The sequence below is a fragment of the Bos javanicus genome, chromosome 1, assembly GCF_032452875.1.
Source record: "Bos javanicus breed banteng chromosome 1, ARS-OSU_banteng_1.0, whole genome shotgun sequence".
In the NCBI taxonomy this organism is placed as follows: Eukaryota; Metazoa; Chordata; class Mammalia; order Artiodactyla; family Bovidae; genus Bos; species Bos javanicus.
In genome coordinates this window covers 72446394-72472962 of record NC_083868.1, presented here as the reverse complement: position 1 = coordinate 72472962, position 26569 = coordinate 72446394, and the positions used below count along the sequence as shown (strand labels likewise).

Here is a 26569-nt window from a genome sequence, read left to right as displayed (position 1 = left end):
CATTGAAACATGTATAATATCATATAAGAAACGAAGTGCCAGTCCAGATTTGATGCAGGATACAGGAAGCTTGGGGCTGGTGCACTGGGATGACCCAGAAGGATGGAATGGGGAGGGAAGTGGGGCGGTGGTTCAGGATTGGGAACACGTGTACACCCCTGGTGGATTCATGTTGATGTATGGCAAAACCAATCCAATATTGTAAAGTAATTAGCCTCTAATTAAAATAAAAAAAAAAAAAAAGAATCCATCTAGAAAGTTGTGAAGATCGACTAGTGTATTATTTCACAAAGGATCTCATATATGTAAAAGGCTCCAGGTAGATATAAATTCCAAATTAAATTTCATGAAGACGATGCATGAATCTAAGCAAAACATTCCAAACATTTCATTCATCTTCAGCTTTTTGTATAGACATGAGACAATAATATCAACTCTCTGGGGACTTCCCTGGTGATCCAGTGGTTAAGACTTCCTGCTTCCAATGCAGGGGGCACGGGTTTGATCCCTGGTCAGGGAACTAAGATCCCGTATGCTGGGCAGTACAGCTTCTCCCCAACCCCCAACCCAGAATGCTAGCTGTCCAAAGGGAGAATTTTGCCTGGGTTTATGATTTAAAAGTAGAATTCAAGAAATTTAGGAGGAACAACTTTCAACTTACAGATTTGCTTGGTGCTAGTTATTGACTTTAAAAGGTGGCTTACTTAACTGGTGTTCTATATTTTGATGGATGATCTTATTTCAAGCAATTCCTTGATATTTTTGACAACTAACATGTACCAACAATCTTTATGGACTCAAAGTGTTGTAAACAAGAGGCTGAGAATGAGTCATTAGGGACTTTCAGTGCTATAATCTGAATTCACAAAGATGTATAAATGGGTTTCATAGGTAAAGCAACTTCTCCATTTACCTGCAGGAAAGCTCTATCATTATTTCATTCAAAATCCATTCAACTTAACCCCAGAAATACATGACACTACATGTGTCAATGAAAGAAAAAAAAGAGCAATCCCACTTAATGAATGATTGTTCCTTTAAGGGATAATTTAAAGGGATGAAATGATTTAAATTCCACTTACAAGTGATAAAACAATTCCTGTCAATCAGGTGCAAAGGGTAATAAATGTTCATCTGCCTTTCATTGGTATGTCTACCTATGCAGACAAAGTCCTCATCAATGAAAATGGCCAAGAACTTGGAAAGATAATCAATTTTTAACTCTTGATCGGGAACTGCTTGAAACTATTTCACATATAAGACCTTTTTTTTTTTTTTAAAGTTACATTCAGGGAAGCCAGCTGAAGTTTCTCATTAAAATATTTTTTAAATATATGGAGGTGCTATATACATTCAATATGTAATATCTCTCCTAACACTTTAAGTTTTATTTTAACATAATTCTATAAAAAATAAATTATTTACTAAATAGCTATTAACATAAGCTCATAAAAAAGAAATTAATATTTTTCACCAACACTCAGGACATGACACCTCATGTCCCCCACCAGTTCTCTCCAGTGTCTCACACAAACACAGCCATCCTTTTCTACTTCCGCCATGAGATGAGAACAGAGGCACCAAACTACTATATTCCCACTACCTAAAACCATCTGTTGAGCAAATGAGTAGATAGGTGCAGCATGGAAAGCCAAACTCACAAACAAAACAAAAGGGTCACACGTTTTCATGGCATTTTATGCAACAATTCAACTTTAAACTTTCATTTGACAAATAATCAAATCAATAGTCTAAGCTCCTTATACCAACAGCAAATTAGAATTCAAAAGAGTTATCAGTAATGTTACATAAACAGAGCTCCAGAAAAACAACCAGTAGTCAAATCAACTCTAGCATGTAGTACAATATATATGACCTGCTTTGGAAAAGTCATGAGTTAGCATCTTATAAAAATTACGTGAGTTAAAGAGCAACTCTAGGAAATTCTCATTCTATAAAGAATAAGGAACAATACTATTCATTTTTACAGAGAAAATAAATCACAAAAGAATCCAAATTATTTATTTTTAAAATGACTGGATAATCTAGGCCCAATCTATGTTTAATTTTACTTGGCTAAAAACACAAATAATTACATTATTTGAAACATTTATTTAAGCCCACAAAGTTATTCATAATCTCTATAACATCCAGCCTTTTATCCTGATACAAACTGATACACCAAGACCTAAGTGTTATGAGCTTGGCTGTAGAATGTAAAGCAGATGCCAGTTTTATTACCTTTTAGAAAGCAGTTCGTCTTACTCTATAATGCCTCCTTTCTCCTGTAATGCTATGTAATTAAAATTTCAGTGAACAGAATACTACTAAAATAAAGCATTTTAAACTAGGCTTTTCCCACATTTTTAACAAATAGCTGAGATCACATTTAAATCTTATAATAATTAACACTTTATAATTTTTGAATTTTTATAATTAAAGGTCATCTAGTGAAGTCCCTTCATTACACAGTGATGGAATATAAAACTTAGAAAAATTAAATGACTTTCCCAGGATAAGAATTACACAAGTACTAAGGAGACAACAGTAAACAAGATATGTGTCATCCCTATCTTTATCTGGTTGAAGTGAAATATATAGCATTATGATGGGGGGCGGGAAACTTCTGCCACAAATACAAAAATTCTGATTCAATATACAGAGGTCACTTCTACTGAAAACATTAAAAGTATTTGTTAACAAGAAACAAACAGGCCAGAGAGCACAGCAACTATAAAAAGAAAGAAAAAAGTAAAGTCTCACAATTTCATACCTACAGCTATTAGCAGAAAATTTCTGAGATGCTTTAAAAAGGAATATGGGAATAAAATTAGAAAGACACTAGACATCTGAGTGCAGTATGAGACATATATATTAATATAAGTACATATGTAAATACACACAAGTTCACCTCTATAGCCTTTAGATCTCTAGGCCAACAGAAAGATGAATAGTTTGCAAATTATCTTTCTAAAGCAACATGAATTATAGTCAAAACAGAGATCCTGAAGTTTTCAAGTACATAAAACAATAAAAGAAAAGAATATTAAATATTTTTATTTGTCTATTTGAGCACTGAACTGTCACCAATTTAACACATCTTTATCCATTTAATGACTTAAAAATAAAACAAGGGTTATCATAATCTCAGTCTCCTCAACCCTGCCATGAGTAACTCCTTCCTACCAAGGTCTTCCGAGTAGCAGCAGAAGAGATAAATATAACAAAGTGCCTACAGTCATGAAACTTAGAACAGACAATAAAGTAAGTATATATATTTAAGAACAAGATCATACACATATATGTGGTATGTGCATGTGTGTCTTTTAATGTGGCACATAAAAGATGATAAACTGATAGAACAGAATCATATGGTGGTCAAGGAAGGCTTCTCATAGAGGAAGTGACCTATTAAAGTGAGAGAGACCTACAGAAAGAGAAGAAATATCATAGAGAAACAATCACACACAGATGTGAAGGGAGAACGTTCTGCACAGAACAGATACCAAGTACAAAGGTCCTAAGGTGAGAATTACATTGGCGTGTTCAAAGAACAACAGAGGAAGGGCAGAGTAGAGACGAGATCAGAAAGTTACCAGCAGGAGCCTCATCATATGGGGCTTGGTTAGGATTTTATTCTGAGTATAACAGGAGCCAGAGCAGCCAAGTAGCACAAATTAATTTGTATTTTTAAAAGTTCATTCTGGCTGCTGTATACAGAATGCATTGTAGAAGGGCAAGAAGAGAAGCAGAGATACAAGTTATATAATCCTAAACAAAAGGTGGTAGCCGTTTATAGTTTAGACTTGGAAGTGACAAAGGACCTGGGGTATATTTTGTTAATGTGTGCGATACAGAGTGTGAGGAGAAAAAGAAAAATCACAGAAAAAGGTTTCAAGGATAAAAATTGTTAAGACTGTGTAATGATTTACCTACTAAAAATGTTTTCAAAATTATAGTCTTTGTGGTTGGTGTTCCAACTGTTTACTGGCTTTCACCACTATATCTATCACCCTTCCATAATCGTCTCCTCTGTGATGAGAGGAGCTAGAAATCAGTAAAGTATATTTCCCAAACTCCCTGCAAGCTAAGAGGTCAGGTTCTACAAATGGGATCTGATGTTAGATTAAGAGGCAGGAGATAAAGAGAAGCCACTTTTCTCTCTGCTTTCTGTCTGTCCTGCAACAGCCATCAGTGAGCAACTGAGCTACTCCAACTTTCAGCAGCATCAGGGACCAATCCAGGAGTGTCAGCAACAAGCAGGCAAGCTCTGACTTCTTGGCTTGGGAACAATACAGTGCAGCACACAGGGGCTCTGGTATCACGTCTACCCCGAGGCCTGCAGCCCTAAGGACAATAGATAGCTCCTTCCCATGTTGAATAATCTCTAGGTGGCATCATGGTGGCTTTTTTCTTTCTTCCAACTCTCCCAATACTTTGTAACTAAGTCACCGTATAAAAATCTTTCTATAAGTAACACCATATGTAAAAAAAAAAAAGAAAAGAAAGAAATACCATATGTGGTTTCTATTTTCCCAAATGGATACCAACCAATATAGTAAAGGAAGAAGTATCTCTCCAGGAACCAGGTGAACAATTTCTGTTACTCATCACAATACCCTTTTACGTATTCTTATTGCAAATTCTACTATTCCCCTTTTATAGAACAGTAAACTGAAAAATGAAGTGATTTTAAAAATTGACCAAAATTATACAGCTCATAACAGTGAAGCCTAAACTCAAAGGTGTTTCTACCTAAATTCTATGTTCCTTTTACAATGTTAAAAATCAAGAAACATCGATTGCTTTTAGCAGGGGAAAAAAAAACACACTATTGGAATCAGTTCAGGAAACTAGTTGCACATTAACAGCACTAGCACTAAAAAGACTAATAATCTCTATTGTCTTGAAGCAAACTATACTTTTAGCCCTGGCTTCAAACAAACCTCATTTTTAAAGACTTAATTTACTCTAACAGGATAATTTATAAAATACTCTGAACTTAAAAAAAAATAATAAAATAAAATTAAAAAATAAAATACTCTGAACTTAAGATTTCTTGACAGGACAGACTTCAACATACATTTAAACTATTTCCTTGCCAAAAGTTTATCTTAATCATAACTTTTCACGTATAAAACTATAAAAAGAGCAAGACAGTCTTATATAAAGCAATAATATAAGACTTACTAATTTAAAGAAAATATCAAGAATAGGACTATTACAAAGGATATTTTATTACCAAAAAAACTTAACTTATTATGTTAATTTAAAATCAGTAACTTTTAAAAATTTTTTGATTCTCATTATATTACACTGTTTAAGCAGTCTGAGTCCAAAAGATTCCTTGAATTAAAATAAATCAAATATACCATCATTAGCATCCAAATTCAACAGAAGGCAAAAATAAAACTAATAAGGGGTCATTAGAAACAAGTTAGGAGAAGGCAATGGCACCCCACTCCAGTACTCTTGCCTGGAAAATCCCATGGATGGAGGAGCCTAGTAGGCTGAAGTCCATGGGGTCGCTAAGAGTCGGACACGACTGAGCGACCACTTTCACTTTTCACTTTCATGCATTGGAGAAGGAAACAGCAACCCACTCCAGTGTTCTTGCCTGGAGAATCCCAGGGACAGGAGAGCCTGGTGGGCTGCTGTCTATGGGGTCGCAAAGAGTCGGACACGACTGAAGCGACTTAGCAGCAGCAGCAGTAGAAACAAGTTGGTGTAAAATGTTAGAGCTAAAATCATAAAAGTCTTGGAGAAAAAACAAAGGGATAAATTTGAATGATCTAGGATTTAGCAATGGATTCTTGGATATGACCCCAAAAGTAAGAGGAACAGAAGAAAAAAAAAAAAGATAAATTGGATTTCATCAAAATTAAAACTTCTAGAGAAGGGCCAAGATGGCAGAGTAGAACCGTAATATGATCTCCTCTCACAAGTGCACCAAACTCACAACACTCCGTAGACCAACCATTGTTGAAAAAAAACTGAAACCTACCAGGGAAGAGTCTCTCCAACTAAAGACATAAAGACAGAACCACAATGAGACTGGTAGTAGGGGTGTGCCTGTGATATGATCAAATCTCATACCCCCCCACAAAGTAAGCAACCCATAAACTAGAGTATAATTAGATTACAGACATTCTCCTGCAAGAGTGAGAATGCTGAGCCCCACATCAAGCCCCTGGATCAAGGTCTGGCACTAGGAGGAAGAGACCCCAGAACATTTGGTTTTGGAAGCCAGTGGAGTTTGACTGCAAAAGCTCCACAGGATTGGGAGAAATCGAGACTTCACTCTTAAAGAGTGCACACAAAATTTCAGGTGCATCAGGACCTAGGGCAAAAGCAGTAACTGGATAGTAGCCTGGGTCGAATCCACTGCTGATCTCTGGAGTGTCTTCTGGCGAGACAAGGTGGATGTGGCCCATCCTGGGGACACAAACACTGCTGATGAATGTACTGGAAAACACTGACCTATGGGGCCTCTCCCAGAGGATGATATTCTGGCACAAAGACCCAGCCCCACCTAAAAGCCTGTAGTCTCCAGTGTTGGGACACCTCAGGCCAAACGAAAAACTGAGTGGGAACATATTCCCACTGGTCAGCTGACAGGCTACCTAAAGATTTCCTGAGCACAGCAGCCTCCAGACACACCCCTAGAAAGGCCCTGCCCACCAGAGGACAAATACCCAGCCCCACCACCAGAGGGTAAACACTGGCCCCTCCTGCCAGACTCCATAAGCCTATAGACCAGCCTTAACCACCAGGGGGCAGATACTAGAAGCAAAAAAATTACGGTCCTGCAGCGTGCAAGCCAAATTCACAAACACAGGCCAGACATTACCCTAGAATTACTTGGTCCCTAGTCCCTTGTGACAAGAGGGGACAAGGGGACAGTCACAAGGAGACAAGTCCCTTGTGACTGCTGGGACACACTGGACATCTCCTTTGGAGGGTCACTTTTCCATGACAAGAAACCCAATGAACGTACAACAAACAAAAATACAAACAGCAATTTAGACAAAATGAGGCAACCCACTCCAGTATTCCTGCTTAGAAATCACTGCCCCTGAAGAGAAAAAAAGAATGAAAAGAAATGAGGACTTTGGTCTTGGAAGCCAGTGGAGCTTTACTGCAAAACCTCCACAAGATTGGGAGAAACAGAGACTTCACTCTTAAAGACTGCACACAAAATCTCAGTTTAAGAGACTTCTTGGACAAGTGTGATAATATTCGCATTACAGGGGTCCCAAAGGAGAAGAGAAGGTTCTGAGAACGTATTAGAAGAGGTACTAGCCAAAACTTTCTTAATCTGGGGAAGGAAAGAGTCACCCAAGCACAGGAAGTGCAGAGACTCTCATACAGGATTAGCCCAGAGAGGAATACATTAAAACACACTGTAATCAAAATGACAAAAATTAAAGACAAGAGAGAGTATTTGAAACTGGAGCCTATTATACAGAGTGAAGTAAGCCAGAAAGAAAAACACCAATACTACAGTATACTAATGAATATACAAAAAGATCTTCATGACCAAGATAATCACGATGGTGTGATCACTCACCTAGAGCCAGACATCCTGGAATGCAAAGTCAAGTGGGCCTTAGAAAGCATCACTACAACAAAGCTAGTGGAGGTGATGGAATTCCAGTTGAGGTCTTTCAAATCCTGAAAGATGATGCTGTGAAAGTGCTGCACTCAATATGCCAGCAAATTTGGAAAACTCAGCAGTGGCCACAGGACTGGAAAAGGTCAGTTTTCATTCCAATCCCAAAGAAAGGCAATGCCAAAGAATGCTCAAACTACTGCACAATTACACTCATCTCACACGCTAGCAAAGTAATGCTCAAAATTCTCCAAGCCAGGCTTCAACAGTAGGTGAACCATGAACTTCCAGATGTTCAAGCTGGTTTTAGAAAAGGCAGAGGAACCAGAGATCAAATTGCCAACATCCGCTGGATCATCGAAAAAGCAAGAGAATTCCAGAAAAATATCTATTTCTGCTTTATTGACTATGCCAAAGCCTTTGACTGTGTGGATCCCAAAGAACTGTGGAAAATTCTTCAAGAGATGGGAATACCAGACCACCTTACCTGCCTCTCGAGAAACCTACAATGCAGGTCAGGAAGCAACAGTTAGAACTGGCCATGGAACAACAGACTGGTTCCAAATAGGAAAAGGAGTACATCAAGGCTGTATATTGTCACACTGCTTATTTAACTTATATGCAGAGTACATCATGAGAAACACTGGGCTGGAAGAAGCACAAGCTGGAACCAAGATTGCTGGGAGAAATATCAATAACCTCAGATATGCAGATGACACGACCCTTATGTCAAAAAGTGAAGAGGAACTAAAAAGTCTCTTAATGAAAGTAAAAGAGGAGAGTGAAAAAGTTGGCTTAAAACTCAACATTCAGAAAACTAAGATCATAGCATCTGGTCTCATCACTTCATGGGTAATACATGGGGAAACAGTGGAAACAGTGGCAGACTTTATTTTGGGGGCTCCAAAATCACTGCAGATGGTGACTGCAGCCATGAAATTAAAAGATGCTTACTCCTTGGAAGGAAAGTTATGACCAACCTAGATAGCATATTAAAAAGCAGAGACATTACTTTGCCAACAAAGGTCCTAGTCAAGGCTATGGTTTTTCTAGTAGTCATGTATGGATGTGAGAGTTGAACTGTGAAGAAAGCTGAGTGCTGAAGAATTGATGCTTTTGAACTGTGGTGTTGGAGAAGACTCTTGAGAGTCCCTTGGACTGCAAGGAGATCCAACCAGTCCATTCTGAAGGAGATCAGTCCTGGGTATTCTTTGGAAGGAATGATGCTAAAGCTGAAGCTCCAGTACTTTGGCCACCTCATGTGAATAGTTGACTCATTGGAAAAGACTCTGATGCTGAGAGTGATCAGGGGCAGGAGGAGAAGGGGACGACAGAGGATGAGATGGCTGGATGGCATCACTGACTTGATAGACATGAGTTTGAGTGAACTCCGGGAGTTGGTGATGGACAGGGAGGCCTGGAATGCTGCAATTCATGGGGTCGCAAAGAGTTGGACACGACTGAGTGATTGATCTGAACTGAACTGAACGCATATTTATGGAATTTAGAAAGATGGTAACGATAACTCTGTATGCGAGACAGCAAAAGAGACACAGATGTATACAACAGTCTTATGGACTCTGTGGGAGAGAGCAAGGGTGGGATGATTTGGGAGAATGGCATGAAACATGTATAATATCATATATGAAATGAACTGCAAGTCCAGGTTCGATGCATGATACAGGATGCTCGGGGCTGGTGCACTGGGATGACCCAGAGGGATGGTAAGGGAAGGGAGGTGGGAGGGGGGTTCAGGATGGTGAACACATGTACACCTGTGGCAGATTCATGTTGATGTATGGCAAAACCAATACAATATTGTAAAAAATAAAAGCAACAAGGAAAAGGTAACAAATAACATACAAGGGAACTCCCATAAGGCTATCAGCAAATTTTTCAGCAAAACTTAACCCACCAGAAGAGAATGATATGATATATTTAAAGCGATGAAAGAAAAAAACATACAACCAAGAATACTCTACCTAGTAAGACTTTCATTGAGGTTTTATGAAGAAGTCAAAAACTTTACAGACTAGCAAAAGCTAAAAGAATTCAGCATCACCAAAGCAGCTTTACAACAAATCCTAAGGGAACTTCCCTAGGCAGAAAAGAAAAGGCCACAACTAGAAACAAGAAAATTACAAAACAGAAAAGCTCATTGGTAAAGGCAAACACACACAAAAGGTAGGAAACAATCCAAAAACAAAGCTAATAGTAAGGTTAAAGGACAAAAGTAGTAAAAATCATTTGTATCCACAATAAGCAGTTAAGGGATACACAAAACAATCTGATGCAAAATGTAATACCCAAAACAGTGATTATGAGGGGAGGCAAGTACAAATGAAGTTTATCTGAAATGTGTTTGAAAATTAAAAGGTCAGCAATTTAAAACAAGCACATACAAATATAGACTCCTATATAAAAATCTCATGGTAACCACAAAACAATAATCTATAATAGATATACACACAAAGAACAAAAAATAATCTAAATAGAACACTAAAGAGAGTTATCAAACCACAATAAAGAGAACAAAAAAGGAAAATAGGAAGAAAGACCTACAAAAACAAATCCAAAAAAATTAAGAAAATAGCAATAGGAACATACATATTGGTTATCATCACCTTAAATGTAAATGAAATAAATGCTCCTACCAAAAGACAGAGACTGGCTGAATAAATACCAAAATAAGGCCTGTATACCTGCTGCCTATAAGAGACTCACCTCAGATCTAGAGACACATATGGACTGACAGTAAGTGGATGGAAAAAAGGTATTCAGTGCAACTAGAAATCAAAAGAAAAGTTGGAATAGTAATACTTGTGTCACACAAAATATACTGTCAAATAAAAACAATAGACAGAGAAGGACACTACATGATGATTAAAGGATCAACTCAAAAAGAAGGTAGCACAGTTTTAAATACACAGATACCCAACATAGGAGCCCCTCAATATATAAGCCAAACGTTAAAAGACATAAAAGGAGAAACTGATGTTAATACAATAAAGTGGTGGACGTTAGCATCCCACTTACATCAATGGACAGATTAATCAGACAGAAAATCAATAAGGAAACATGGGACTTAAATGATACATTAGGCCAGATGGACTTAACTGACATTTATAGAGCATTCCATCTAAAAGCTGTGGGACACACATTCTTTTCAAGTGTACATGGAACAGTCTCCAGAATACATCACATGCTAGGACATATAGCAAGCCACAGTGAATTTAAGAAAACTGAAATTAAATCAAATATTGCTGCTATCTATTCAAACTACAAGGCTATAAAGCTAGAAATCAACTACAAGAAAAAACTTGAAAAGATACAGACAGATGGAAGCTACAAAATATGCTACTAAGCAAGTGAAGAAATCAAAGAGGAAATTTTTAAATGTCTAAAGACTAATGCCTAAAAGAGTAAAATTACTATCCAAAACCTATGGGATACAGCAGAGGCAGTTCTAAGAGGGAAGTTCATAGCAATACAAGTTTACCTAAGGAAACAAGAAAAGTCTCAAAACTTAACCTTACATAAGAAGCAACTAGAGAAAGAACAACAAACAAAACTCAATGTTAGTAAAAGAATATAAATCACAAAGATCAGAGCAGAAATAAACGAAATAGAGACTTCAAAAACAACAGAAAGATCAATGAAACCAAAACTTGGTTCTTTGAAAAGATAACTAATTCAACAATGAAAAGTTGAAAGCATTTCCTCTAAGATCAACAGTAAGGATGCCCATTCTCACCACTTATATTCAACACAGTTTTGGAAGTCCTTGCCATAGCAATTAGAGAAGAAAAGGAAATAAAAGCAATCCAAATTGGAAGAGAAGTAAACCTGTCACTGTTGCAAATATTTCTATGTCAACCTTTAGACAGTCTCATCAAGAATAAAAGGGAGATGACCAAATAAAGAAAATCAGAAATGAAAATGGGGAAGTTATAACCACCACCACAGAAATACAAAAGATCATCGGGAGAATACTACAAGCAACTATACACCAATTAAAAAGGACAACTAGAAGAAATGGACAAATTCTTAGAAAGGTACACTCTCACAAGACTGAACCGAGAGGAAACAGAATATACGAACAGGTCAACTACCAGTACATAAACTGAATCAGTAATTTTAAAATTCCCAGCAAATAAAAGCCAATGACAAGATGGTTTCTAAGGTGAATTCCACCAAACATTTAGAGAAGAGTTAATACCTATCCTTCTGAAACTATTCCAAGAAACTGCAAGGTAAGAAACACTCCCAGACTCATTCTATGAGGCCACCAACACCCTGATACCAAAACCAGAAAAAGGTATCAAAAAAGAAAAGTATAGGCCAATATCACTGATGAACACAATGTAAAAATCCTCAACAAAATATGAATCCAAACTCAATCCAACAATACATTAAAAGGATGATACACCATGATCAAGTTGGATTTATTCCAAGATGTAAGGACTTTTCAATATCTGCAAATTAATGAATGTGATAACATCACATTAACAAACTGAGGAATAAAAACCATATGATCATCTCAACCAATGCAGAAAAAGCTTTTGATAAAATTCAACATCAATTTATAATAAAAACTAATCCAAAAATAGGCATAGAGGGAACATACTTCAACATAATAAAGGCGATATATGACAAGTCCACAGCCAACATCACACTCAATGATGAAAACATGAAAGCATTTTCTGTAAGATAATGAAGAAGACAAAGGATGCCCATTCTCACCACTTTTATTCAGCATAGTTTTGGAAGTCCCAGACACAGAAATTAAAGAAAAGGAAATAAAAGGAATCTGAGCTGGAAAAAAAGAAGTGAAACTGTCATGGTTTGCACATGGCATTTCTATGCTCTACACAGGAAATCTTAAAGATGCTACCAGAAAACTACTAGAGCCCATGAATGAATTCAGCAAAGTTGAAAGATACAAAATTAACGTACAGAAACTCACTGTATTTCTATACACTAACAACCAAATATCAGAAAGAGAAATTAAGAAAACAACCCCATTTACTATTGCATCAAAAAGAATGAAATATCTGGAAATAAACCAACTTAAAGATGCAAAATGAAAAGACAACCTACAGAATGGAAGAAAATATTTGCAAACATTACAAATGACAAGGGATTAATTTCCAAAATATACAAACAGCTCACAAAGCTAAGAATCAAAAAAAGAAAACAACCCAATCAATAATGGGCAGAAGACCTAAACAGATATTTCTCCAAAGATGGCCAACAGGCACATGAAAATATTTTCAACATCACTAATTATTAGAGGAATGCAAATCAAATCATAGTATCTCAGGAACACCTCACATCAGTCAAAATGGCTATCATCAAAAAAATCCAAAAACAATAAATGCTGGGGAGAGTGTGGAGGGACAGGAACCCTCATACACTATTGGTGGGAATGTAAACTGGTGCAGCTACTATAGAGAAGTATGGAGGTGCCTTAAAAAACTAAAAACAGATTTGCCGTATGACCCAGCAATCCCCTTCCTGAGCATATATCCAGAGAAAACTCTAATTTCAAAAGATACAAGCACCCCAATGTTCATAGCAGTAGTATTTACAGTAGCCAAGACATGGAAACAACCTAAATGTCCATCAACAGAGAAATAAATAAAGAAGATGTGGTGTGTAGGTATACACACACACACACACACACACACCTACTCATAATACTAGAATACTACTCAGCCACTAAAAAGAATGAAATATAGCAACATGGATAGACCTAGAAATTACCAAGTGAAGTAAGAGAGAGAAAGACAAATATCATATGATATCACTTATATGTGGAATCTTAAAAAAACTGATATAAATGAACTTATTTACAAAACATAAACAGACTCAAAGACACAGAAAACAAACTTTGGGCTACCAAAGGGGACAGTTGGCAGGGGGGTGGGGGGGTGTAGCTGAAGATAAATTAGGAGTTTGGGATTACCATATATACCTTATTACATATAAAACTGGAGCAGGAAATGGCAACCCACTCCAATATTCTTGCCTGGAGAATTCCATGGACAGAGGAACCTGGTGGGCTACAGTTCATGGGGTTGCAAAGAGCTGGACACAACTGACTGACTAACACATATAAAATAGGTAAATAACAAGAACCTGCTGTATAGCACAGGGAACCATATTCAATACCTTGTAATAGCCTATAATAGAAAGAAATCTGAAAAAGAATATATATATATATATGTATAACTGAATCACTTTGTTATACACTTGAAACTAACATAACATTGTGAACTCACTATACTTCAATAAAACAATTAAAACTTTAATGCATCAAAGGACATTTATCAAGAAAGTAAAAAAACAACTTACAGAATAGGAAAAATTATTTACATATCATACATCTGATAAGGATTTAATATCCAGAATATATAAAAAATTCAATTTAAATAAATTTTAAAATGGGCAAATTACTTAAGCGGACAACAATGGTAACAATGGCATAAGGAAATACACAAATGGTCAATAAACACATGAAAAGATGCTTAACCACATTAGTCAAGCAAGAAATGCAAATCAAAGCCGCAATAAGATACCAATTCACACCTACTACAATGGCTATAACAAAACGGAAGGAAGGAAGGAAGGTAGATAGATAGGTAGATAGATAGATAACAAGTGTTGACCCAGATGTAAAAACTGGAACAGTCATACATTGCTAGTAGGGATGTAAATGGGAATGTAAAATGTTGTAGCCTCTGTGGAAATCAGTTTGATGTTTTCCCAAAAAGATAAACATAGAATTACTTACGACCCAGCAATTCTACATCTAGATACGTAACCAAAAGAACTGACAGCAGAAACTGAAGAAGATACTTTTACATGATAATTTTGGTATAAATAAAATTTGAACCACAATTAAAATATTATCAGATCAATTCATCCTTAATATGTTGTCCCCCACCAAAAAAACAAGAAAATCAAATTAACTAAAAACCAGAAAGTAGCAGAATTTACAAAGAATATAAGTATTGATATTCCCCTCTCACAAACAGTTAAATTTTGAAACACTGAATAATTATACATCATACATATTAGATTTTTTAAAAATTATAAAAAATATATAGCTTACAAAGTACCGTATTTTCAGTAAACTTTTATAAAATGTATAAAGGCATTTCATCACATTCCAAAAGTAATATATATCCCTCATTCTTAAAGATCTGTCCTCATATCTTAAACACACACATAAATAGCTCAAAGAATACAACAGTCTTTAATATTAGCAACTTATTAGACCCAGGGGATATATTTGTAATTAAAAGAAATAGCCAAATTTAGAATGATGACTTGTACATCTGTCTTTCTTCTTGAAATAACTGCTTAACAATTTACAAAGGCACAACTTAAAGAGAAAAAATTAACTTTTATGAGTGTGCACTTCATTGAAATTAAAGTTCACTATTACAGGATGGGAAATAATACACATGTATAGTTCCATCTTTTCTCTCTCACACACACATGCATTTTAGATCCACCCAACTAAAAAGTTGTTAATAAATCAAAGTCTGTGAATTTCAACTTAAGTAATTCCATAAAATATTGCCACCAAAGAAAAGTAATAAAGCATTAGCATGGCCATAATAACCCCTACTTACTAACACTTACTGTGTGAAAATTTATCATTTCTTGAAGACTGTCGGAAAATTTGGTCAAACTTGTCTGAGAAAGAAATCAAAAGAAAACCAAGTTATTTAAGAGCTACTAATATATGCTAGAAAAACATAATTTCAGCATTTGTGACAGAAAGATCAAGTTACAGTGTAAACAGTAACATTTATTTCTCACTAGGACAATCTCACTACTTCTCAGACATGGTCTGCATAGAAGTCTACAGGTAGTAACATGAAACTCAAGAACAGTCAAAGAATTAAACTGTCTATCAATATTATTATACTAACTAATTGAAATGGCATATATAAACCTAAAAGTTAAAAGTGAGTGTATCAAGACTGTGTGCATTTAGGTATCTATGAATCACATAATTATCAAATTACATCATTTTTTTCACTAGCTATTATTCCTCATAAAAGAAACATTATAATACCACATAATATAGCAGGGGGTCTAAGCTAACATAGCTAGTTGACCAGAACTTTCCTATGCAGCCCCCCAAATGTACAGTTAGATACTAGTCTTAAGTTAATGTTCTCTGCTTGCACTAATAAACTTGATCCTACCCTACCTGCTCAGGTGCCCTTCTAGATGCTTCAGCTCATCTATCAGCAAGTATAGTAAATAGACAGTTACAACATAGATCAACCATCACCTTCTAACTGTCTTAGAACACAGGATTATATAAGATAGCACCAATAGGTGTTAGCTTTTCCACTTCTGATTTTAAGGACCACCACTATTATTAATAAGGTACATAAATATAGTTATTTAATAACATGTTGCATTGATCATTGTAACTAAGTTTAATAATACTAACCTCAACTACAGCATCATTACTAGAATACTGTGCCAGGTCTCGAATCCCATTCATGAACTGTTTATTTGCAACACAAAAGGCTTTTCCAGTATCAATCATTGCAATACACAGTTTCACAAGCTGAAAAAGAAACACATTATATAACTGAAAAAAATTTTTAATTAATTGAACAAGTATTATCAATAACCACATGAGTTTGCCTAGTTAAGATTACAGTTCATCAATAAATCGAAACTAAACAAAAAGTGTTCTTTTTTTCCCTTTGGCTTATAAAGTAAATCATAAGAGAGCTGTATCAAAAAACAAAAGATGACCTTTCAGGATGCAGAGAGTGTCTTATAACACCAACCACCAGTCAAGTTAATTTTTAATTTTATCAAGTTAAATTCAACACTGTAACTTAACTCCACAAAAATGTATTAAGCATCTCTTGGAAAGAATAAAAGGAAACTTAGGCAGAGCAAGCAGTTTGACAAAAGATTTTTTGAAAACACAACTGTATATGGTGGAGGAAAGGGAAGTAAACGGGTACGGTGGGTGAGTCATGCTGGTCCTTTTAGTATCAGACTATCAGAGCAGAATTGATTAATCAACTGTATTTCTCCAATGCCTACCTTTCTAGGCACTATACTAAATCTTAGAACTGGGCTTCTCCCTTTCCCCATTCCCTCTTTTTATCTTTCCCTTTTTAATCTTTCTCTTTTTCCTGTCCATTCCTTTTCTTTTTCTAGCCCTTCTTTTTTATTTCACACAAAACATTTTCTTTAAGCAAACAATATCTTGGGTGAAAGTTAAACATAATAAAGATGAAAGTGGAGCTGATCTAGAAGGAAGGGTAATGACAGCATGGGAAGTGGGGTCACCAAGAAGAGGATAAACAGCTCAGGAAAACTTTAGAAGACAACACAAGGATCTCGGGAGTATAATTTAAAACTGCTACCCTGGAATCTGGAGCAACGTTAAATAAAAAAAAAATCTCTGTTCTCATATGGAAAAAAATCTATTTCTGTTTTATTGAATATGCTAAGGCCTTTGACTGTGTGGATCACAACAAATTGGAAAATCCTTCAAGAGACAGGAATACCAGACCACCTTACCTGCCTTGTGAGAAACCTGTATGCAGGTCAAGAAGCAACAGTGAAAACTGGACATGGAACAACGGACTGGTTCCAAATTGGGAAAGGAGTACATCAAGGCTGTATATTGTTACCCTGCTTATTTAACTTCTATGCAGAGTACATCATGAGAAACACTGGGCTGGATGAAGCACAAGCTGGAATCAAGAATGCCAGGAGAAATATCAATAGCCTCAGATACGCAGATGACACCACCATTATGGCAGAAAGCAAAGAGGAATTAAAGAGCCTCTTGATGAAAGTAAAAGAGGAGAGTGAAAAAGTTGGCTTAAAACTCAACATTCAAAAAACGAAGATCATGGCATCCGGTCCCATCACTTCCTGGCAAACAGATGGGGAAACAATGGAAACAGTGACAGACTTTATTTTTTTGGGCTCCAAAATCGCTGCAGATGGTGACTGCAGTCATGAAATTCAAAGGCACCTGCTCCTTGGAATAAAAGCTATGACAAACCTAGACAGCGTATTAAAAGGCAGAGACGTTACTTTGCTGACAAAGGTCCATATAGTCCTAAGCTATGGCTTCTCCAGTAGTCATGTATGGGTGTGAGAGTTGGACCATAAAGAAGGCTCAGTTTCACAGAGCTGATGCTTTTCAATTATGGTGTTGGAGAAGACTTGAAACTCCCTTGGACTGCAAGGAGATCAAACCAGTCAATCCTAAAGGAAACCAACCCTGAATATTCACTGGAAGGACTCATGCTGAAGCTGAAACTCCAATACTTTGGCCACCTGATGTAAAGAGCTGACTCATTAGAAAAGACCCTGATGCTGAGAAAGACTGAAGGTAGGAGAAGGGGAAGACAGAGGATGAGATGGCTGGATGGCATCATCAACTCAATGAACATGAGTCTGAGCAAGCTGCGGGCGACGGTGAAGGACAGCGAACCCTGGTGTATTGCAGGCCATGGGGTCACAAAGAATCAGACACGACTGAGCAACTGAACAACAACAAAATCCTAACCATTAGAAAAGCAGGTAAATTCTATTTAGCACAAACACAACTGCTATGCTCATCAAAACTATGCAAAAGAGAATAAAGGAAGAACATCTGACCAGGACTATGGAGTTCAAAGAAGGATTCCTGCAAAAGGAAACACTTGAGAAAAGCCCTGAAGACCAACAGGAATTAGTCAATCAGATAAAGGTAATAAGACACTACTTTAGGAAAAGCATGAGCTAACCCTGAAGCTTACAAGGCAGGGTAAACCAGAAGCACTAAGGAGCTTGCTGCTAAGCCACTTCAGTCGTGTCCGACTCTGTGCGACCCCATAGATGGCAGCCCAGCAGGCTTCCCCGTCCCTGTGATTCTCCAGGCAAGAACACTGGAGTGGGTTGCCATTTCCTTCTCCAGTGCATGAAAGTGAAAAGTGACAGTGAAGTCGATCAGTCATGTCCTACTCTTAGCGACCCCATGGACTGCAGCCTACCATGCTCCTCTGTCCGTGGGAGTTTCCAGGCAAGAGTACTGGAGTGGGGTGCCATTGCCTTCTCCACTAAGGAGCTTGGTTCAGTGCAAAAATGTACACAAGGGCCAGATCAGGAAAAACATTGTGGGCAAAGCAAAGGTGTTCACATAATATATGAAAAGAAATGGGAAACAATAAAGACACCCTACATCTTAGAAGCATGGCTTAGGGCATCTCTCTGGCAAACAGAGGATGATGGCTTTATATTAGAAAAGAGGACAATTTAAAGATGTAGAGAGGGAAAAGAGAGAGGTGACTAAAGCAAAGTCTTTCTCAAAGAAGTTAAGTCTGGAAGTGCATAGAAAAGGGGTGCTTTTATCACTCAAATGTGTGTGTGTGTGGAATGGATTAAGGACAGATTCTGTTAAGTTTCCAGATTAAAAGCAAGAAATAACATGTTCCCATCAAAAGGAAGACACAAGTTCCTCTACTAAAAATGAAGAATAAGCTGGTAAATCTTGAGAGAACAGTGAATATAAGAGCTGCTAAAGATGAATGCTCAAGCTACCACACAAATGCACTCATCTCACACGCTAGTAAAGTAATGCTCAAAATTCTCCAAGCCAGGCTTCAGCAATACGTAAACCATGAACTTCCAGATGTTCATGCTGGTTTTAGAAAAGGCCAGAGAACAAATTGCCAACATCCGCTGGATCATCAAAAAAGCAAGAGAGTTCCAGAAAAATATCTATCTCTGCTTTATTGACTATGCCAAAGCCTTTGACTGTGTGGATCACCACAAACTGTGGAAAATTCTTCAAGAGATGGGAAGGCCAGACCACCTGAGCTGCCTCTTGAGAAACCTATATGCAGGTCAGGAAGCAACAGTTAGAACTGGATATGGAACAACAGACTAGTTCCAAATAGGAAAAGGAGTACGACAAGGCTGTATATTGTCACCCTGCTTATTTAACTTATATGAAGAATACATCATGAGAAACGCTAGGCTGGATAAAGCACAAGCTGGAATCAAGATTGCCGGGAGAAATATCAATAATCTCAGATATGCAGATGACAGCACCCTGATGGCAGAAAGTGAAGAAGAACTAAAGAGCCTCTTGATGAAAGTCTCCTTGAAAGAGGAGACTGAAAAAGTTGGCTTAAAGCTCAATATTCAGAAAACTAACATCATGGCATCCAGTCCCATCACTTCATGGCAAATAGATGGGGAAACAGTGGCTGACTTTATTTTGGGGGCTCCAAAATCACTGCAGATGGTGACTGCAGCCATGAAATTAAAAGATGCTTACTCCTTGGAAGATGACCAACCTAGACAGCATATTAAAAAGCAGAGACATTACTTTGTCAACTAAAGTCCATCTAGTCAAGGCTATGGTTTTTCCAGTAGTCATGTATGGATGTGTGAGAGTTGGACTATAAAGAAAGCTGAGCACTGAAGAATTGATGCTTTTGAACTGTGGAGAAGACTTTTGAGAGTCCCTTGGACTGCAAGGAGATCCAACCAGTTCATCCTAAAGGAAATAAGTCCTGAATATGCATTGGAAGGACTGATGTTGAAGCTGGAACTCCAATACTTTGGCCACCTGATGCAAAGAGCTGACTCATTTGAAAAGACCTTGATGCTGGGAAAGATTGAGGGCAGGAGGAGAAGGGGATGACAGAGGATGAGATGGTTGGATGGCATCACCCACTCAATGGACATGAGTCTGGGTAAACTCAGGGAGTTGGTGATGGACAAGAGAGGCCTCTGGCGTGCTGCAGTCCATGGGATCACAAAGAGTCGGACATGACTGAGTGACTGAACTGAAATGAACTGAAAGATAGTAAGATAACCTGACTGCGTCTTGAAAAAACTGCTTTGCATCAAGAATCCCACCAATCCGTTTCACCAAACAAGTGTGTAACTTTTCCTGAAGGGCTCTGTGGCCCAGATATGAGATAGAGAATATAGAAGATTAGACAAATACAGTCAAAATTCTGCAGAATAGGTGCTGTGGAAAGAAAATGGAGGTCTTCAGAAGAGAAATGATGATATAAAACTAAGAGCAGACTAGAAGGGTTCACCAGAGAAGGCAATGGCACCCTACTCCAGTACTCTTGCCTGGAAAATCCCATGGACAGAGGAGCCTGGTAGGCTGCAGTCCATGGGATCGCTAAGAGTTGGACACGACTGAGCGACTTCACTTTCACTTTTCATGTTCATGCACTGGAGAAGGAAATGGCAACCCACTCCAGTGTTCTTGCCTGGAGAATCCCAGGGACGGCGGAGCCTGGTGGGCTGCCGTCTATGGGGTCGCACAGAGTCAGACATGACTGAAGCAACTTAGCAGCAGCAGCAGCAGAAGGGTTCACAGAAATATTACACGTAATAGCCAAAAAGTGGAAACAACCCGAATGTCAATCAATGGATGAAAAGATAAATATGGTATATCCATACAACAGCATATTATTCAGCCATGAAAAAGGAAATACTAAAGATGTTACAACATAGACAGATGAACTTTTAAAACATTATGTTAAGTGAAAGGAGCCAGCCACAAAAGGTCAAATATTGCATGATTCCATTTATATGAAATGTATAAGAATAGGCAAATCCATAGAGACAGAATGTTAATTAGTGGTTGCCAGAGTATACAGGGAGAGGGAAATTGGAAGTGACTGCTAATGTGTATAGAGTTTATTAGGGTAAGAGAAATGTTCTGAAATTAAGTAGTGGCAATAGTTGTACACACTGTGAATATACTAAAAAACACTGAGTTGCAAAGTTTAAAATGGTAGATTTTATATTAGGTGAATTTAATCTTAATTAAAAGTACCGTGAATAAAAAAGAGCTCTGTAAGTAGACAGGCTTAAAAGACTAGAGATCTAGATAAACCTGAAAAACAGAAGCAGGAGGAGCCCAAGATGAGAACTGAAAAGACCAGAGACTCCCATTAGAAAGTAAGGTATCAAAGATTATTCCAGTTTCAGAGATTACAACTTTGAGCAACAAGTCATAGCATCTGGCCGGTGAAACAGGTACCAGAATTAAAATAAGGTCACTATCACAGGAGCTGGAGAGAAAATGAATGTGTCATATAGCTGAATCAAATATATACTGCAGTTACTCGGGAGAAGGACTGACTTGGAGATACATAAATACTTTGCCAGCTGTCAAAAGTCCTTATTAGATGACAGTGAAGATAGCTGTAACTAAATCACATTATATAATCTACAAAGACAGAAGATTTTTACCTAACACTAAAATGAGGGGATTTTTCCCGTTAAAGACACTCTGTCTTCAAGACAGACCTAAGTCTGTTGAAGAGACATCACCAACATTAACATTCATTTAGAACTTACCATGTGCCAAAGCACTTAACATGTATTAACACATCTTATTCACATAATAACCCTGTGAGATAGATACTCTTATTTTCCCCATTTTGGAGACGAAGAAACTCAGACATAGGAAGGTTTAGGAACTTGCTCAAGGCCCGTATGGCTTAGCGAGTGGTAGAGCCTGACTCATATATGGGCAGTGTTGCTCCAGGCTTTGTGCTCTTTCCTACTAGACTATGTTATAAACCAAATATTGCCATAATATTATAATAATTTAAATAGAGGTATAATTTTAAAATGTAAGATGTAAAAATGCAAGAAATAATGTAATATCTGGGGGAAAAAAACCTAAGTTTGATAGTACTTGAGCTGTAATTTTAAAGGGTATCTACTTAAAAAGGAGCAAGCCATTTCAATGAGAAGATTAAACAGATATGGAAATTATACGTAGATGGCAACTATGATGCTCTGTGATGTTGCCAATGCCAGAATACCAGGCAGAATGGATAAATAATTGGACCTAGTCAAATAATGCCATTCATTCATGGAGCACTACTCATTAGAAAGAATATAACTACCAATGGCATATATTTACAAGCAAAACAAATATAAGCTAAGTCAGCAAACTAGTTAAACCTGTCGCTGCCATGATTTGCAATGATATTACAGGTACAACTTGCCCTGCACAAAGTTATGAAATCACTAAACTAGCCTTAGATAATCCTTCCCCTCCACTAATGCCACCACCTTCAATAACAACCAGTTCTTGCTCCTCACAGGCCTCTTCTCTAATTGTACCTCCTCATAATTCTAGAGTAAAAATGTTCAATGAGAGCTTAAGAATTTGGGTAAGGGACATTATATAAGGGATCAAGATCTTAAAGTAGAGAAATACCTTTTAAAAGTGTCAAAGTTTCCATGATATCCTTACTGGCCCAACTCTGTTGATGTTGCTTAGTTGCTCAGTTGTGTCTGATTCTTTTGCAACTCCATGAACTATAACCCACCAGTTTCCTCTGTTTATGGGATTTCCCAGGCAAGAATACTGGAGTAGGTTGCCATTTCCTTCTCCAGGGGATCTTCCCAACCCAGGGGTTGAACCGGCATCTCCTGCTTGGCAGGAAGATTCTTTACCACTGAGCCACCTGGAAGCCCTAATACAGACTCTAGAAAGGGTTTAGAGTTCCTAGTACTAAATAGCAATACTTTGACAACTTGCTTTAGATTTGGATTTTTTCGTTTAAGATTCTACCAGTCTCTCAACCCCAACCAAAGGATATAAAGGGGTGAAACCAAAAAATAGCTGCTCATAAAAGCAAAATCATTAACAAAAATACTGTAGGAGGAGTCTGTTTAGATATTTTAAATTCTGAGGTCCCCCCTGACACACAGTGTTTTGTTTGATTTAGATGCAAATCTACCCAGAGAAAATGGATACCCTTATTGCACTACTCTGTGATTCTTTTTAAAAGAAAGAAAGAAACTTTATCCTTCTACATATTCTCTCATACATCTACCAGAAAATCAAAGCTACATCTTCTGCTATCTACCTTAAGAGTTTAAAAACTTTGTTTCATAAAGTCCTCAAAAATAAATGTAATACATCAGGGTAAAATAATAATAATGATGACAACAGTAACAATGATCCCATACACAAAGTTTTAAACAGAAAATAACGTTTCTGAAAATAATATCTTTACCAAAAATTCTAACATTTGTTTTTAAAAACACTTGCCTGAAGTTTGCTAGGGTTCCTCAGAAAACTTTCAGGTAGCATGTGCCCCTCAACATAGACCAGGAGTACAGTGGTGCCCAAGAAGAGTGCTGAACTAAAAATAAAACAGATGGGATTCTAACCCTGGCTCTGCCTTTTCTAGCTCAGTGATTTGAACCACCTCCTCTTTACTTTTGGGGCTTTGCCACTGTCATCTAGAAAATGGAAATAATCCGCTTGCCCCACCTACCTCACAGGACCATTGTAAAAATCCAAAACACACTATATCAAAGTGCTTTGAAAATTACAGTGTACTGCACAAAAATAACTTATTACTAAACATTTTCTGAAATTTTTGTCTTATATATATAACTAATAGCTACTGCTTTATATATTTTCTATACTATTTACATTATATATACATATTGCATAATTTCAAAACATTTGAAAATCTTCAGTCTAATTAATGTATCTTACATCACTGCTATTCAGAGTGCAGTCTATTCAACAGCATTGGTGTCACCTAAAATCTGGCTACACAAACAGAATCTCAGATACCAAGACTTACTGAATCTGGATCTGTATTCTCACAAAAACCCCACATATTCCTATGCACAGTAACATTTGATAAGCACTGCTTTCCAAAACAATTCCATTTACAATAATAAGTAAATAAACAGAAAATTATCTTCAGAAAAAGTATTTCAAATAAACACATTTAGTCTCCAGAAATTTTAACAATCAACAACGGTTACTTAAAATCAGAAGCCATGTCTTATTCATTCGTATATTTCTGTTATACAACAGGTAACATTTCTGAGATAGAGACAAAAAAAAAAGAGATTATCAATAATTAACACAGAAGATAGGAATCAATGTACATTTACCCCTGCATAGAATATGACAATTTAATATCAATTATTAAATAAATACATATTCAGTATTTCTGGCATTAAGCTTTAAAAAATGGAATGAGTATTAAAATTTTTATATTTGAACACGGCCAAACCCAAATATACAACCAAGAATGGTTCGGTTACATATGCTATCCATTAAGCAACACAAAGTTATACTGCAATCTATTTGATGGAGAAGGAAACAAACTTCCAACAGTATAAAAGATGCCTAGTCAGACAGGGTTCAAATTCTTGCTCTGGCATTTCGATTAAATTTTCAACCAACTACTTAACATCTCTAGCCTCAACTTCTGCATGTGTAAAATCGGGATAATATTAGCATTTACCTTCATGGATATAAAAGAAATCACGTGACCCATCTGGCACTGTAGGCACAAATCAGTATGCAAAACAGGAACTACTGTTTTAAAAAGTTAAAGTAAAATTTACCTTATCAAGTTTCAGTTCCAATTCTGCCACATCTCCTTCCACTTCTTCCAAAGCAGCCCTAAAAAATTAAACAAAAATAAGTTATTTTGTGTTTAAATGTACACTTTACTCTTGAAAAGTAACTCCAAGTGAAAAACTAGGTATGAATGCTTAAAAACTACACTTCATGTAAAGTACTAATTCCCTTAGAACAAAGTATGAATATTTCATAATCATGTGTTACAACAGATGAAAGATTATTGTTTAAGGTAATGAGAGAACACAAGCTAAGTTACTCAAAGTATTCATACTCTTCAAATTAATAACACTAGTTAGAACTATTTAGCATTAGGTTTTTTAAAACAAGCAAGAACTTTTAAAAGTTGAGCCTTACAAAACTCGTATTTCTATTCAACAAAGCACATGTAATCAAACAGCAAAGCATCGTTGGCAACCAAAAATAAAGGCTTTTACTTTTAGAAATAGTCAGAAAGATATATATTACCCTTATTTAATACACCATTTTGTTTCCAATGTATTTTTAAAGAAATCAGCAGATTCTTTTCCCCTAGGAATGACAAAATTCTAACACTAACATAGTACTTGATACGTGCTGTAGGGCAACATTTCCAAAATTGGAAATTAAGGGGTGAAGAAAAGCAGCAACTAAAACTTTTTAAGGATAGTAAGGTTTTATACTTAAGATTTTGCATACTTAAGAAAGTGACAGAGGATGAGAGGTTGGATGGCATCATCAACTCAACTGGACATGAGGCTGAGCAAGCTCTAAGAGATGGGGAAGGACAGGGAAGCCTGGCGTGCTGCAGTCCATGGGGTCGCAAAGAGTCAGACACAAATGAGTGACTGAACAACAACAACAATACTGAAGAGTAAAAAAACGTTATTCAAATTAAAAAATGTTATTCATCTACTTTAAGCTATCAGTTTAATTTTCAGACAACTACTCGATTAACTAGCAACTTCACAATATCTGTTTTTTCATTTACCAAAATTTGTTTCAAATGGATAACAGTGGAGGAGCAGCCACCCAAAACCCATTTTGAACTCTGGGCAAGAATTCTCAGTTAGTGTTAAGAAGAGAAAAATAGCTAAGATATAAGCTCTACTCCCAAAAGTACCCACTTAACCTCTATGTGGCCTCTTGAATGACCATTATTATCAGCTTGTGGTTCTACTTTCTGCATACATGCTCAGTTGCTAGTCATGTCTGATTCTTTGCAATCCCATGGACTGTAGCCCACGAGGCTCTTCTGTCCATAGGATTCCCCCAGCAAGAATACTGGAGTGAGTTGCCATTCCCTTCTCCAGGGACTCTTCCTGACCCAGGGATGGAACCCATGTCTCTTAACGTCTCCTGCACTAGTAGGCGAATTCTTCACCGCTGAGCCACCTGGGAAGTCCTTCTAATTCTCTATCTGGCAACATTCACTGAAAAAGTTTTTAACTGCCAAGATAAGAAAATTATGTAACTATAAATTACTCAGGAAAGAAATGCCAATTCTATAAAATGAAATACCTTAGCACATAGTT

General features: G+C 36.9%; 1 protein-coding gene across 5 annotated transcripts in view; it reads right to left on the bottom strand.

The window, feature by feature from the left end:
- Positions 1-26569, bottom strand: part of ACAP2 (ArfGAP with coiled-coil, ankyrin repeat and PH domains 2) — a 175313-nt gene that overhangs the window by 87174 nt on the left and 61570 nt on the right. For 3 of the 5 annotated variants that reach the window (XM_061412309.1, XM_061412325.1, XM_061412302.1), the window contains exons 2-4: positions 25040-25097; positions 16092-16211; positions 15266-15319 (exon numbers count right to left, since the gene is read on the bottom strand). In XM_061412309.1, the coding sequence (XP_061268293.1) occupies positions 15266-15319; positions 16092-16211; positions 25040-25097 (232 nt within the window). Of the gene's footprint in view, positions 1-15265; positions 15320-16091; positions 16212-23714; positions 23809-24448; positions 24510-25039; positions 25098-26569 lie in introns of all 5 variants that reach the window. The other 2 variants (XM_061412294.1, XM_061412318.1) reach the window with 2 other exon arrangements.